This window comes from Pezoporus occidentalis, unplaced genomic scaffold (assembly GCF_034315485.1).
Source record: "Pezoporus occidentalis ecotype Australia unplaced genomic scaffold, CSIRO_AGI_Poc_V1 ctg208, whole genome shotgun sequence".
NCBI lineage: Eukaryota > Metazoa > Chordata > Aves > Psittaciformes > Psittacidae > Pezoporus > Pezoporus occidentalis.
In genome coordinates this window covers 518,481-532,270 of record NW_026913943.1, presented here as the reverse complement: position 1 = coordinate 532,270, position 13,790 = coordinate 518,481, and the positions used below count along the sequence as shown (strand labels likewise).

The following is a 13,790-nucleotide window of genomic DNA, read 5'->3' as shown; positions in this document are numbered from 1 at the left end:
ATGCCGAGGGGAATCCCAACACCAGACATCCCACGTAGCCCCAGTGGGAAGCAGAGAGGGTTCCCCCCACACCGTGCCATGCATGTTACATGTATGTGTACATGTATGCGCAGGGTGCCACCCGTGTGTGTGGGGGGGAAGTGCGTGTGCCACACGTGTTTGCTCACAACACACACCCAGGAGCAGGGGGACCACATCAAATGTTAATGCCCGGGCTGCAGGCTCATCAAAGATTAAGCAGCAGCAGCAGCGATGGGAGCCTGGGGCAGCACCAGCACCGCTCCACAGCCTCACAGGGGTGTGCAGGGAGAGGCAGCAGCAGCAGCGTCCAGCTGTGCCACAGCTGGCGGGGCCAAGAACCAGCTGCTGGACCGAACCCATTGGTTTCCTCCAATGGGCTCTGCCCCACGGCACTGTCTCATCCCCAGCCACAATCTGGCCTCCTCCTGCGTTAATTCATGGGCATTCATCCACGCAGGGGCTGCATTCCATACCGGAGCCCCCACAGCTCCATGGGCACAGCGTTCATCCACCATGGGCAGAACAGAGCCGGGGAAGGGGCATTTGTGCCCAGGCGCAGCGGGATGCGGTGTGGGATGGAGGGGGAATCCACAGCCACGAACACCAAACCATGGGGCATCCACACATGGTGGCTGTTCCCAGAGTGTCTGGGCATGGCCTGGGTGCAAATGGCAATGGGGAGCAGGGGAAGGATGCTCGGTGCATCCTCTGACCCCGTCATCCCTGAACGGCTCCAGCCACGTGGCTGAGGTAGGGAAAACCACCTCATCCCAGGGACATGGCCCTGTTTGGGTGCAGGAAGGAGGTCAGCCTTTGCTGGCCAGGATCCTGCTTTGCCCACCCCAGCTCAGCACAGCAGGACTGTACCTTTGGAGCACCGGCACACATTGCTCCAGGGGCAATGGGGCTCTGGGTCTGTGGTCACCATCCAGCCCGGGGTCTGCTTCCAGCTGGAACCCTGTGCCACCGCACCGTGCCATGCCAGCCCATCACTGCTCATCCACATGAGAGCCTCCCATGCGAGCTGCTCCACAGGAGCATCTCCCATCGCATCCCACATTCCCTTTTTGCATCGCTGTGCATCCGCTTCCAAACGCCCATGTGCAGCCCTGGCACAGCTCTCTCTGCTCCAGCCGTGAGCCACAGGGATGCTGGGAGCACATGGACAGGCTGGGTGCTTCCAGTAATGGGGAATGTGGCGGCAGCAGCAGCACAGCCCTGCAAGCCTCCGTGGCACCATGGGGGTCTCTCCTTGCTGCCCTGAGCACCCATCACACCCCGGAACTGGCTCATTCCCATCCCCTCCAATTCCTTGCTCCAGATTGCGGATGGGGACCCAGCACATCACATCCCTGCCCGCTGGATGCTGCCCGATGACAAGTGCTGCCACAAGGGAGGTGCTACGGGGAGGAGAGAGGCTGGAGCAAATGCCGGGCATGAGGCATCCCTGGCATGCACTCAGGAATGCTGCCTGGCAGCTCCAGAGCCAGCTCACAGCCTTGTGCCATCACCTCAGCCCCAGATCCAAGCACAGGGTCCCACAAGGCTTGGCTATGGTGTGGGGCAGCTTTCCCAGGGCAAAGCAGCCCCGAGACACAAGGAATTTGGGGAAAAGGTGGTAGGAGACATGGAGCAAAGGGCAGCAGGATGCTGCTGGGAGAGGCAAAAGGCGGGATAAGGAGGGATAAGGGCAATGAGCACAGAGAGGAGGGGACACCGCACGCCCTGACCAGGGGATCCGAGCCCCACAGCGCTGCATTCACAGGAGGACCAACATCACACACAAAGGCCGAGCCACGGCAGGACCTGTGATGCCAAGGGATGCATCACCCCATAGGGGACCCGCAGGCACTCACCTGGGGCAGCCTAAGGCACCCGCATGGCGCTGGTCGTGCTCTTGGCTTCGCTCCCCATCAGGGACCGCGGCTCCGCGGCAGCCGCAGGACCGCGCTTGCTGCAGGCGCTGACACCCAATGCATATTTGATGAGCGCTATTGTTCACATCGCCGCTCATGAGCGTAGGGACCGGAGCTGATCTTTCCCTCTGCAAGGCCGGGAGCAGCAGCTCTGATCCTCCTGTGTTCCCATCCATCTCTTCCTGCTTACCAGTGACAGCCCCAAAACCCCTTCCCTCTGGGATGTAGACCTGTGCCACCTCTGTCATCGAGCCCAGATGCGAACAAATGGCCCCAGAGCAACGTGAGCTTAGGAGAAGGCATCACAGGGATACAGGGATGGACACACACACACATACCCTTCACATCCTTCTCCATAGTAGGGCTGGAGAAGGGATCTAGACACCCATCATCCCAACAGTACCATCGGGATGAGCAGGGCATCTCTGCCTGCTTCACAAAGCATCCCAGTGCCTCAAAGCTCTGACACCAGCTCCCTGCATCACACCAAACTAGAAACCATACACCCAGCAGCGAAAAGAGCCCTTTCTCCTTCTCCAAAAGCAGGGACAGCATCCTGCTGCAGGCTCCCTCCTCCTCCACACAGACACATCCCTGCTGGAATGCGGTGGGTATTTATTATGCTGATTCCTCAGAAAGCGAGGCCTTAACTGCAAATTACAATCAATAGCCCCAATCCCCACGGGGCAGCTCCATCACTGAGCAGGCTGCAACCAGAGGAATTCAAACCTATTTGCCAGCCATAAATCCTCCTCTCGGCAGCCTCCCGATGGCTGCTCGGGGTGACCCTTGTCAGCATCTGAAACAATTAAGCTGTCACAGCGGAGCGTGCCTCTTATCTACAGCCCTGAGCAGCACTTGAGGATGGCAGCAGTGATGGGGCTGAGGCGAGCCCGCCTGCACTAAGTGTCTCTCATTGAATTAAATGAATGGATTTGGAGGCAGAGGCTCTTTTTATTACCTTGCAAAGCGATTCCTGACTAAATTATGCTCTAAAAGGGAGCGTTCAGCCAATCCAAGCTGCTCGATTGCCTGGAACAGGCGCTCGAAACAGAGCACGCCTCGGGCTGGCGCTGATTCCGGGGTAGATGGAGGGTGGCTGATGGGCTGTGTCAGAGCTGATTCGCCCCGCTTCCCACCTGGAGTGATGCCCAGCGGTGATGCACGGCGTGCTCCAGCTACAGGGCAGGATCCATGCAGGGAGCAGGGTATGGCACTGAGGGAAGTGGAGTAAAGAGCAGGGAATGGTTAAGCGCAGATTGCTCTACGGGGCAGACTGCTCTATGGGGTGATGCTCGCAGAGCATCACCCAAGCTCATAAAGCAGGGAAAAGGCAGATGCTGCTCTATGGGGGCAAACTTAAAACAGGGAGATTTAGGTTGGATATAAGGCAGAAGCTCTTCCCTGTGAGGGTGCTGAGGCGCTGGCACAGGGTTCCCGGAGAAGCTGCAGCTGCCCCATCCCTGGAAGTGTTCAAGGCCAGGTTGGTGCAAGCTGCTCCAGTGGAAGGTGTCCCTGCCCGTGGCAGGGGTTGGAGCTGGGTGAGCTTTAAGGTCCCTTCCAACCCAAACCATTCTATTCTACTCAACCACCCCACATCCTCCCACCAGAGCCTTTCTCCAAACCCACTCAGCAAGGATGCTCTGAGCATCCCTCAAAGCTAGAGAAGGGTCCATCCCATCCCATAAACCTCCAGAACAATCCTAATGCTGCAGATTCCCCCCCCCGCCTTGCCCTTTGGATCTTGCTTTCTGAGGATTCAGAAGCATCATCAGCCAAACCTGCACCCGACTGCAATGTTGGCAGCTTTTAACGTCAGTGCAGACCAATTAGGGAAGCCGTCTGGAAAAGTGAAGGCTGCAATTAAATGCATCTTCAAATACAGCCATAAACTGGCTTGCAAGGAGCTACTCTCACTAAAAAAAGAAGTTATCTTCTTCTGCCTCTGCTATTTTTACTTCATCCCCATTCCAAATTTAATCACCTACCAGGAGTTCATCTGGAACGGGATAAAACACCCAATTTCCCAAAGGAAAAGTAATTAGACAGAGGGTTTTTAATGGTGGATTAGTCATTCTGACACCCAGACACATGGAGAGGCAGGCACTAACCAACCAAGGACACGTTCCAGCAGGTAATGCTGAGCATTTCAGCCTCACACAAGCACCAGGTATCTTCCCAACTCCACACACTGCCCGGCCTAAGGATGGAGCCCACTGCTGTGCCAGAGCTTGGATTGAAAAGCCAGAAACTCAGGGACACAATGGAACCAAAAGAAGTCTTTGTGTGGGTAACTCTGTGCAACCTCGATGGGAAATGTAAAGGGCAAGTGAATTGGAACAGCATCCCACCCGACTGACATGGAGAAGCTCCTGCTTTCCACAGCCAGCTCAGGGGGGATGTGGCTGATTTGGAGCTCATTCTCCACTTGCTGCCTTCGTGGCCTGGATTTGCTCTTGCATTCCAGCTGTGAACAAAGGCAGGAACAGGGAAGGGAGCTCACAGAGTTCAAAGTCACCTTCTTAAATAGGTATTACACACAATACCTAAGCTATCTCCATCACTCATCGAGTGCCCTCCAGCCTCACAACCCATTCCCTGCTACAACCTCCTGCAGCAGCATCCAGCACTCCTCAGGTGCCCAAAGGTAAAGCAGAGAGGTAGAAAGCACCCCAAAGCCATCTGCCCACTGCAGGCAGACACCCACAGTTCACATGAAATAGCAACTTTTATTTCCTCAAGTAAAATAATCCTTCCATTTCTGCTCAATCAGTGGGTGAGGGATGGGGAGGAGCACACAGGAGAGGAAAGGAGCCCTGCTTAGACAAGTTTGCCATCAGACCTGTCCTCGCAGTTAAGGATCCACATCACCCCAAACCACCTTTTTTCCCCCATGAAAGAAAATAAAAGCTATTGGCAACTCTTGATCCAGAAGGAAAGAGCTGTTCTCTATCAGGCACTCTCAATTGTTTAGCATCAGTATTGAAAGGAAAAAAGCAGGATTAGAAAAAGCCTGGATTTCTGATGGAAAACAGCCAGACAAGCAACATTGGTTACAGGGCTGGGGTGAAACCCATGGCATGGGGTGGTACTTGGAGCTCATAGAACTGTTACTGGAATTGAGGGGCATGACTGAGAAAAGAGGAGATCCCCTGCAGGACTCCTGAGGACCAATGGGCAGGATGAGCAAAGGAGCTCCTCAATGAGCAATAAGCCCCAAGTGATTCCTCACTGCAGACCATGGCTCTTTGATCGTACCCTGCTGCAGTTTGTCCAGGTTAATTCATTAGCAAAGCTCCATTCCTCATCTCTCTCAGTACCAGCTGGAGCAGGGGGTCCTACAAACCCTACTGCTGCAGAGCTAAGGAGAGGCACAGAGAGCCACGTTCTTGTGTTAACTCGGGTGGGACCATGATACGTTCACCAGGGGTTGTCCCAGATGCAGAGACCAAAGTCTCCAATGGTGAATGCTGCAGAGACCATGATTCCAGTGGGCAGGGGAGGGAGAACTTGGTTTTCGTTTCAGATCAATGCTTAACTTATGTGAATGGATAAGCAGCAAAGCATCAGCAATGATCCCTCAGCCCTGGCTTCCCTGTCCCAAAGCACAGGGCCAGATCTGTTCTCACAAACCCACCGGTTAAGCCAGCCACATGGATCCATGTGCAAACCCTGCCTCTGCTAGGAGCAGGACACCCCTACCTGTGGGAACTGTGTCCTAGAAGAAGTGGCTCTTGTTTCTAGGAGACAACACTTCACCTGATGGAACCTCCTCTTCCCCATCCCCACCTGCGTGTACAGTAGAGTAGCCTCAGCTTTTGCCTTTCTCCAAGAGAAGGAGCTTCACAGAAGCCCTCTTGGCTGTGGAACACGTCTCCCCTTTCCTTTTTCTTTCTCTTTTTTGTTTATTTCTTGTTTTGCTTGGTTGCTTTTGCTTTTATGTGGTCAGTTCCAATTGTAGTGATCAAAGACGAGGCCAGGCACCAACCATGAGTTACTTCTTTACGATCTGAATGACGTCTTCGTGCTCCATCATATGGGTTAAGCCCACTCTTTGAGGGCTGTATTTTGTGCTTGTTCCCTTCAAAGCAAAAAGGGAAGAAGGTTAAGAGGAGACCAGAGACAGCAGAGCACGTGGATGTCATTTGCTGCTAAGCACTTACCCACACCAAGGCATATTTGAACTGGCTGGCTAATGACCTGTGGATCCGATGGCACTGCAAGAGAGACACCATGTGAGGCAGTTCAATGACACTACTTGGCCTTTACAAACAACCTACTCGATACTCAGGAACGAAAACCAACTCAACTCTATGGCAGAAATGACAACAGTGACTTTAGGAGCCAGTTAATGGCACTTAGAAGAATACAGAAGAGACATACAGGAATCACCAGCCCCCAAACAGCCCCAGTTCCACTGCTCCCATGTGCTTCTTCACTGGACTGCATTGTTATCTTTTTCAGCCTTTCCTAGCAGCTAGGAAAGGTAACAAAAGGAGAAGCCCAGGTTAACACTGACACATCCTGAGCTTTATGAAGCACAAATCAGAGCAGGCTCCAAGAGGAAGCTGCCTTCTACAGACAAGGACACATAAAAGATGCAGAGAAATTACCACATGCTCCACAGAGGCCCCTTTCCGGAGAATAATGGCATCTGTAAAGTCTGGTCTCTCTGTGGAGAAGCAGGAGAGGGAGGGAACAAAAAGCATTTGATTTCCATCAAGTGTGTTCTAATATGCTGACACAACCTCACCTTGCCTTGTGCTTACTACTCCCAAATTCCTCCTCCTGTTACACTTGCCCAGACAAACAGGCATTGAAAGCATCAAATCTGTTCTGCAGACACCCCAGCACTCACAAGTAATAAGGAAGAAAGCAGCGAGCTTGTACACTTTACTTCTTTGTGTCATCACAGAATGGTTTGGGTTGGAAAGGACCTTAAGATCATCCAGTTCTAACCCCCTGCTATGGAGAGGGATGCCTCACATTTAGACCATGTCACCCAAGGATGTGTCCAGCCTGGCCTTGAACCCTGCCAGGGATGGAGCACTCACCACTTCTTTGGGTACCCTGTACCAGTGCCTGACCACTCTCACAGCAAAGAACTTCTTCCTTATATCCAACCTGACCTTCCCCTGTTTGAGTTCAGCTCTTAGTGCAGAGAGATAGGATCAGGTGGAAGAGAAAGCATCTCCCAAGAGCTGAAAGCTGCTTAGGGAGAGCATAACTGCACCATTCCCAAGACACACGAGCTCGCTGACAGCCTGGCACCCACCAGCAGCCTGTCTGAGCACTGACCCTTTGTGCCTTTCAAACCTGTTCAGCTGATGGCCACTTACGTCCTCGTTTCTTGGTGTAGATGCAGGTAAGTGCCAGGTATTCCCAGAGCTTCTCCAGCAAGTAATCCAGGTTCAGTTTCATGCCACAGCTGCAAAACACCAGGAACATCTCAGTGTTTATTGCTGGTGTGATTTAGAGCTCCAGGAGAACAAGGTGAAGCATCTCACTGAGGGTTAGGGGACAAAGGGGAAAGTCTTTAAAGAGGCCACTAAAGGAAAAAGCCCCAGGTGAAGTAACTAAATAGAGCTTTCAGAAGGGTGAGGAGCTCTGGAGCACCAAAGCCCCAGCCAGATATAGCAGCACTTCTAAACCAGCTTAGATTGGCTTACTCTGGCCTGCAGACAGTGTGGAGAAGCCAAGCAGCCTGCCTCTGCAGGGAAAGGAAGCCTGGAAAAAGCCCTTCCTTGGGAAAAGCTGGAGAAAGGGCTATGGAATGAAGCAGCACACCATCTGGGCCAGGACACCAGTGTCACAGGCTCCTACCTGATGACAACACTGTGGGGCCGCCGAGCAAGACGATCCACCTCCTCCATTGATATCTGGTCAATCTTGTTATAAACCTAAGTGAAAGAAGAAACAACACACCCCTTAGGAAGTCAACTCAGCAACACTGCAAGGAAGTAAGGCATGTACCTGCAGGTATCATGCATGGTAAGGCAGGTACACGCAGGGTATTTGCAGCATCTGAAATGGAAACTCAGCTCCTGCGAGCCAGGGCAGAGGCCAAGGCTCTTCGCAAAGCAAACTGCTAAAATCCAGAAGCTTAAATGTTAAGTTTGGCCCTTTTAAAGTTCATCCTTTGGGATGATTTGCAACGTGTTCTCCAGTACCTTTGGTTTCACTATAGACCCAGTTGCTACCAGAGCCATTACGTGACCTCTGGCACATGGGACCTGTAGCGAAACCCCAAGCACAGCGCTTTGCAGCACAGGAAGGCTCTGTGCCATAGGAACAAACCCCATGGCACCAGGACAGGCAGCTCCTCATGCTGCTCCACAGCAGGCAGCCACAAGAGGGCACAGAGAACACACACAGAGCACAGCCACCCATGGCAAGCTGATGAAAAGCTCCCTGTGGAGCCGTTTTCCACTTCTTAACCCCCAAATCGTTACTGCTTTAGGAACCAGGAAGATCCAGTGTCTGCTTCAGCACAGGCTGGAGGTGATGCTGGGTGGAGGCTGCTCCCGAGATACTCACGTAGAGGCACGGCATGTAGACCCTGTTGCCTACGATCACATCAATGAACTCATCAGGAGAGCAATCCTCCCTGAACAGGACCTCAGCGTTGAAGATTTCTGAGGTGAACATTGTCAAGGCCCAAACCCCAACACATCCACACATTACTGGGAGCCAGCAGCCTGAGCTGGCTTGTCTATGCTGGCTGCCAACCCAGCAAGCACCAAAGGCACTGCAAGGCTGTCCCACTGTGGGTCCCACTCGATGCTGATGGCTTAGGGGTCTCCTGTGTTAGGAAAGGATACTGTATTCATGGAGGATGAGCTGCACCAGCTTCTCAGAGCACTGAGTCAACGTGACAGTTGAGTTGAAGGAGATGCCTCCACCCTTCTTCGGCTGCAGGGAGGCAACAAAGAGGCTTAAGAACAGTGCAAAATCCACAACCCTCCTTCAGTCTGTCCAACACAAGGGGCAGCACACAGGGATCTCAGCCCTGAACAGGCAGCCAGACACATCTGTGCTTGCAGCAGCCCAGGAATCCTCACCTTGAAGTAGATATTTGGTTTGCTTTTGTTCAGCCGGATTCCTACAGACTCCAGTTCTTTCTCCAGCAAGGCCCTGCAGGGACACTGCACATTAGTACCTGTGAGAGTGAGCACGGTCAGGGGACATCCATCCCTTCCCTGTTTGACTCTCCCATTCATACAGCCTTTCACTACACCCACAGCTAATACAGGACAGTGTGTGGTGGAAATCAAGGTTGACACCCCCATCTCCAAACAGCCATCCATAGGGAACAATCCAGCTCAGGAGCCCAAGCCAGTTTGCTAGCACACTTCTAACAGAGTACAACCTCCAGCTTGTACTCAATAGCTTTAATACTGGCTCCCCAACATGCTGGGAGCACAACACTTGAGGGAGCTGGTGTGTTCAAACCCCTGGGGACATGGGAGCCCCTGAACCTGGCCACCCCATAGCTCTGCAGCCCAGCAGCACATACTCACCTCTGTACCTCACCCTTCGTGGCATCCAGCATCATAATAACCACATCTGCTGTCCTGGCCACAGCTATCACCTGCCGGCCTCTGCCCTTCCCTGAGAAGAGAGGAGATGGCCACATCAGCAAGGAAAACCAGCTCCGAGGTCCGTGTCAGAGGAGGGCTGCTGCTTGGAAGTAAGGCTGCTGGAGGGCCCCGAGGGACTCTTATCTGGTCCATCCATGCTGTATTATGTCCAGCACAAACCCTAACAAATACCCTTTACTGCTGCTCTGCCACAGGATACAGGAATCAGTGTGTGCAGAGCTATTGGGAGTACAGCTGCATGGGTGGAAATGACATCTGTGACAGCAGGACACACATCCCCACACACATGCTATGGCAGCAGCTTCAGATACGGGCCTAGGGTCCCGGTGCAGAAGGGTTCAATGTATTTTCTGGTCCAAAAAGAGAGAGACCTTATTAACCAGGCCATGCTCCTCCAAGAAGAGACCAATGGGAGATTATCCTCAGCTCCCTACAGCATCTTCTGACACAGGCAATGTGGGGACAATGACAAAGCCAGCACCCCCTCCCATAATCAGGAGTCATGGGAGGACTGGCAGGTTCTCAGTCAAAAGGGGTTACTGTGTAGCTGTAATTTCCCCCTCCGCCTCTCCAGCATCTTTCTTTAGACTTCCTCTGCACCACAAAACAGATGAGCAAGATAACACTCACACAGGAAGGTGAGAAGAGCCTGCCTTGCTTTGGCTCCCACCTCCAGAAAAGCAGCTTTCTGCTACATATAGAACCGTACGTGGGCTCTGGGATAAAAATCGTGCTTCACATAAGATCAAGGACTCTTCAAATGTGGAAAACCAACGTGGAAAACCATTGGCCCAGGAAACCTGCTAATGTGTGAGGCACTGCAGGTACGCAGCTGAGGGCAAAGCCCTGCTTGACATGAACACATTGATCCAACCTTGCGCTGCTCCTTCGATGATGCCAGGCAGATCCAGCAGCTGAATGTTGGCTCCTTTGTACTGGAAAGGAAACAGAAGGGTGGGAAGTTGAAAGCCTCGGACAGGGCACCTGTGCTGCCTCAAAAGCCCCAAATACGTGGTGCAAAGCCTGCGGAGAGCGGAGCTGAATGAGCCTGACAGAGCAGGACAGCCCTGCATAGTGCTGACAGCTCTGTTTTGGCAAAGCCACCTCCAGAGTGTTTCCTATGAAGCTGTGTGCAGCACACCAGGTCCTCAGCTCCTAAAGCACCGCAGCACTGCGGCTGGACAAAGCACCAGGGAGAGGGGAGAGACCCCTTCCTCTTGGTCTAATGAGGAAGCACAGGAACAAGCAAGGGCCACCACGTCTCAGAGACAGCTCAGAGTTAGTTGGATGTGTTGCAGGTCTTACAGCAGCAGGAAGCAATGGGAGGCTTTCATTCATCACCAGATCTGTGGGGGCATCAGCTCCCATGCTGTTACTGCAGCAAAGCCCTCTTAGCAACTGCATGTGGATGTGTCACAATATTAGTGTTTGGGTTCACACCAATACAGTTGCTTTCATTATTTAACTCTGCTTTGCAATGCAGACCCTGCTTTTCTCATTCCTCTTGAACGCTTTTCAGTTTGATGCCCTTTGTCGTTTGCTTTGCTGACGGATGCTTAGCCCACCGCTAATAAAACTCCTCAAGGACAGGAGGAGCTGTGTTTTTCCTTCCAAAATTGATCACAGTACAGATTGCCTCTTTTAAAGCTTCATTAAAAACAAATCTGTCAAGGTTTGCAGCCATCTGGTCAATGCTGCCAATAGCGGGTATTAAAAACTCAGCTGAGAACCGTCGCGTTGCTCTGGTCAGTCCAACAGCAGCGGAGGAAGCCCCACTCAGCCAGCCAACGCTGGGAGGGAAGTGCTAAAAATCAGCACTGCAGGTTGCACAAGACCTGTGAGCACTCACGACATCCTAGAGGTGAAAGCAGAAGCCAGCAGAGCCCTTTGGCTATCACTGCTTCTTAGCGGCAGCACGAGCGTTAACTGGTGCAAACAGACGCATCAGCGTGGCTGGGGTTCTTGCTGCTACTACTACGTGGAAAGGAGGAGAATCCTACTCACTTCTATGACTCCTGGGATGCACGTCAGGGTTGTGAACTCGTAAGAGGCAGCTTCGCTGGCGGTTGAGGTCATTAAGCTCAAGAACGTGGACTGAAAGGCAGGAGATGAGCATCACTGAAGGGACACCGGTGAAAGCAGAACAAGCAACACCAAAGGGTCCCTCGGCTCTTAGGAGCTGGGTTCTGGCTGCTCGAGGCACAAGGATTAACGTGGTGATGGGACAGACAATGCTTTCCTGAATGATGGTAAATCATCAGGGACTGGAGCAATAGGACAAGGGGAGATGGGTTCAAACTGAAACAGGGGAAGTTCAGGTTGGAGATAAGGAAGAAGCTCTTTACTATGAGGGTGCTGAGGCGCTGGCACAGGATGCCCAGAGAAGCTGTGGCTGCCCCATCCCTGGCAGTGCTCAAGGTCAGGTTGGACACAGGGGCTTGGAGCAACTTGCCCTAGTGGAAGGTGTCCCTCCCTGTGGCAGGGGTTGGGGCTAGATGAGCTTTAAGGTCCTTTCCAACCCAAACCAGTCTGGGATTCTATGATTCCATGATAAATCCCACGCTCCCACCTTTTTTCTCTGCAATGCTGTGGCTGGGCAAGACCAAGCTTCAGGCTGTTGCCAGAGGGCACAAGAGGAAGGCTGGTTTTCCCTCCCCCTAACCTTCAGCTCTCAGCATACAACCACCTCCTGTTAACTCCTGGCAGGGAAGTGAGAGACGAAGAGCTGAGGGGTTTCTGCTTCAGACACCGCTATCCCAAGCTGGGAATGCAGAGGCTCTCACTGACCTTACCCACGGAAGGAAAACCGATCAGTGCCACGCGGGCATCTCCGGATTTCATCACATCGAAGCCTTCTCCTTTCGCAGCCGAGGATTTGGATGGCTCCAGCAGCTGAGCTCTGTACTTTGCAAGCTTCGCCTTCAGCAGCCCAAGGTGATACTCGGTGGCTGGAAGAACAGGAACACAACACCCAGTTAACACAAGCGGGTGGTAATTCACTGCCAGACCCCTCCTAACAAACAACGCTGCGGTTCTTGGTCAAGGTCTTAAGCGCTGCAGAGCACAGGAGCTGCTCTGTAGCATCTGAAACACTGGGCATTGGGAGCTAAGCTTTGGTAACCTGCCCATAAAGTCAGGGGACAGGGGGAATAAGCAGCCAAAACGCTCCTTAGTAAAAGAAGGGAGCCAGAGAGAGAGCAGGGGCAGGAATGAACAGTGAAGGGAGCCAGTTAAACAGAGAGAACACAGGGGGAATGGTTGCTCCAGGGCAAAGACCCCCCCTTACCCCAGCCACATTTAACATTATAAAGATGTAAGATTTCTTTTTTCCCTGCTTTTGTCCACTTTTAAAGACATTTAACTTGGAGCTCCCGTGTGGAAGTTATTTTATGGGCTTATTCTTGGCAAAACCCGATAGATTTAGGTTAGGTATTAGCAGGAAGCTCTTTACTATGAGGGTGCTGAGGCGCTGGCACAGGGTGCCCAGAGAAGCTGTGGCTGCCCCATCCCTGGCAGTGTTCAAGGCCAGGTTGGACACAGGGGCTTGGAGCAAGCTACCACCAGTGGGAGGTGTCCCCGCTTGGAGCTGGATGAGCTTTAGGTCCCTTCCCACCCAACCCCAGGCTGTGATTCCAGGGGAACACTTCTCATTCCCAGCCGGCCCAGACGAAGAGGAGGCAGAGCCCTTTTGTCACAGAGAAGGGCACAAACACCAGCACTTCACAGCTTCATTCCCTCATTCCCCACAGCAGCGGGGCTCAGGGCACCCACTCCCACAGACCCCAAGGGGAGCTCTGCTCCCCGTTCCCCGGACCCTTTTGCACCAGCATCACTTGGTCTCCTCGCCCCAACCCCGAGCAGAGCCACCGTAATACCGGGGATCATTAACATGGGGGGGGTCATTAACATCGGGGCCTAACGGCGGGGGAACAGAACCCCCGTTCCCCCCCATGCACCCCCCCTAACCCCGACCCCGCACCTTTGTTCTTCTGCGTGCGGGCGATCTCCTTCTCGATCTCCGAGATCTTCTCGAGGATGCCCATGGCGGGGCCCTCACGCCGCGCTCCGGAACTGCCGCCGGGCCCCGTTCCACGTCCGGGTTGAGGCAGGCCCTGGGCGGGCGGAGCTGTGCTCCCGCCGCGCCGCTCCGGCTGCTCCCCCTGCGCCGCGCGTTGTGGGTTCCGGGTGTTGGTACCCAGCGGGACACGGGTTGGGGGGGGGGATCCCGGGATAACGGGGGGGGGGGGGGGAA

The 13,790-nt window shown here is 53.5% G+C and overlaps 2 protein-coding genes across 2 annotated transcripts in view; one reads left to right on the top strand and one right to left on the bottom strand.

The window, feature by feature from the left end:
- Positions 1 to 13,790, top strand: part of FLII (FLII actin remodeling protein) — a 167,263-nt gene that overhangs the window by 68,504 nt on the left and 84,969 nt on the right. The window lies entirely within an intron of this gene.
- On the bottom strand, positions 4,647 to 13,675 carry DRG2 (developmentally regulated GTP binding protein 2). Its single transcript, XM_062619001.1, has 13 exons — positions 13,518 to 13,675; positions 12,326 to 12,486; positions 11,543 to 11,632; positions 10,413 to 10,473; positions 9,458 to 9,548; positions 8,999 to 9,071; positions 8,759 to 8,849; positions 8,475 to 8,572; positions 7,761 to 7,837; positions 7,277 to 7,365; positions 6,551 to 6,609; positions 6,101 to 6,154; positions 4,647 to 6,018 (listed from the first exon to the last, which is right to left on the bottom strand). Exons 1-13 carry the CDS (start codon positions 13,579 to 13,581, stop codon positions 5,932 to 5,934), a joined length of 1,095 nt encoding a protein of 364 aa, XP_062474985.1. The 5' UTR covers positions 13,582 to 13,675; the 3' UTR covers positions 4,647 to 5,931.

Excerpts from the sequence above, each read along its gene's own strand:
- DRG2 (XM_062619001.1), bottom strand. The coding sequence starts at position 13,581 with ATGGGCATCCTCGAGAAGATCTCGGAGATCGAGAAGGAGATCGCCCGC. Across the intron at positions 11,633-12,325 it reads GTTTTCCTTCCGTGGGTAAG|TCCACGTTCTTGAGCTTAAT; the intron begins GTCAGTGAGAGC and ends CCTGCCTTTCAG. Across the intron at positions 8,850-8,998 it reads AACCAAATATCTACTTCAAG|CCGAAGAAGGGTGGAGGCAT; the intron begins GTGAGGATTCCT and ends GCCTCCCTGCAG.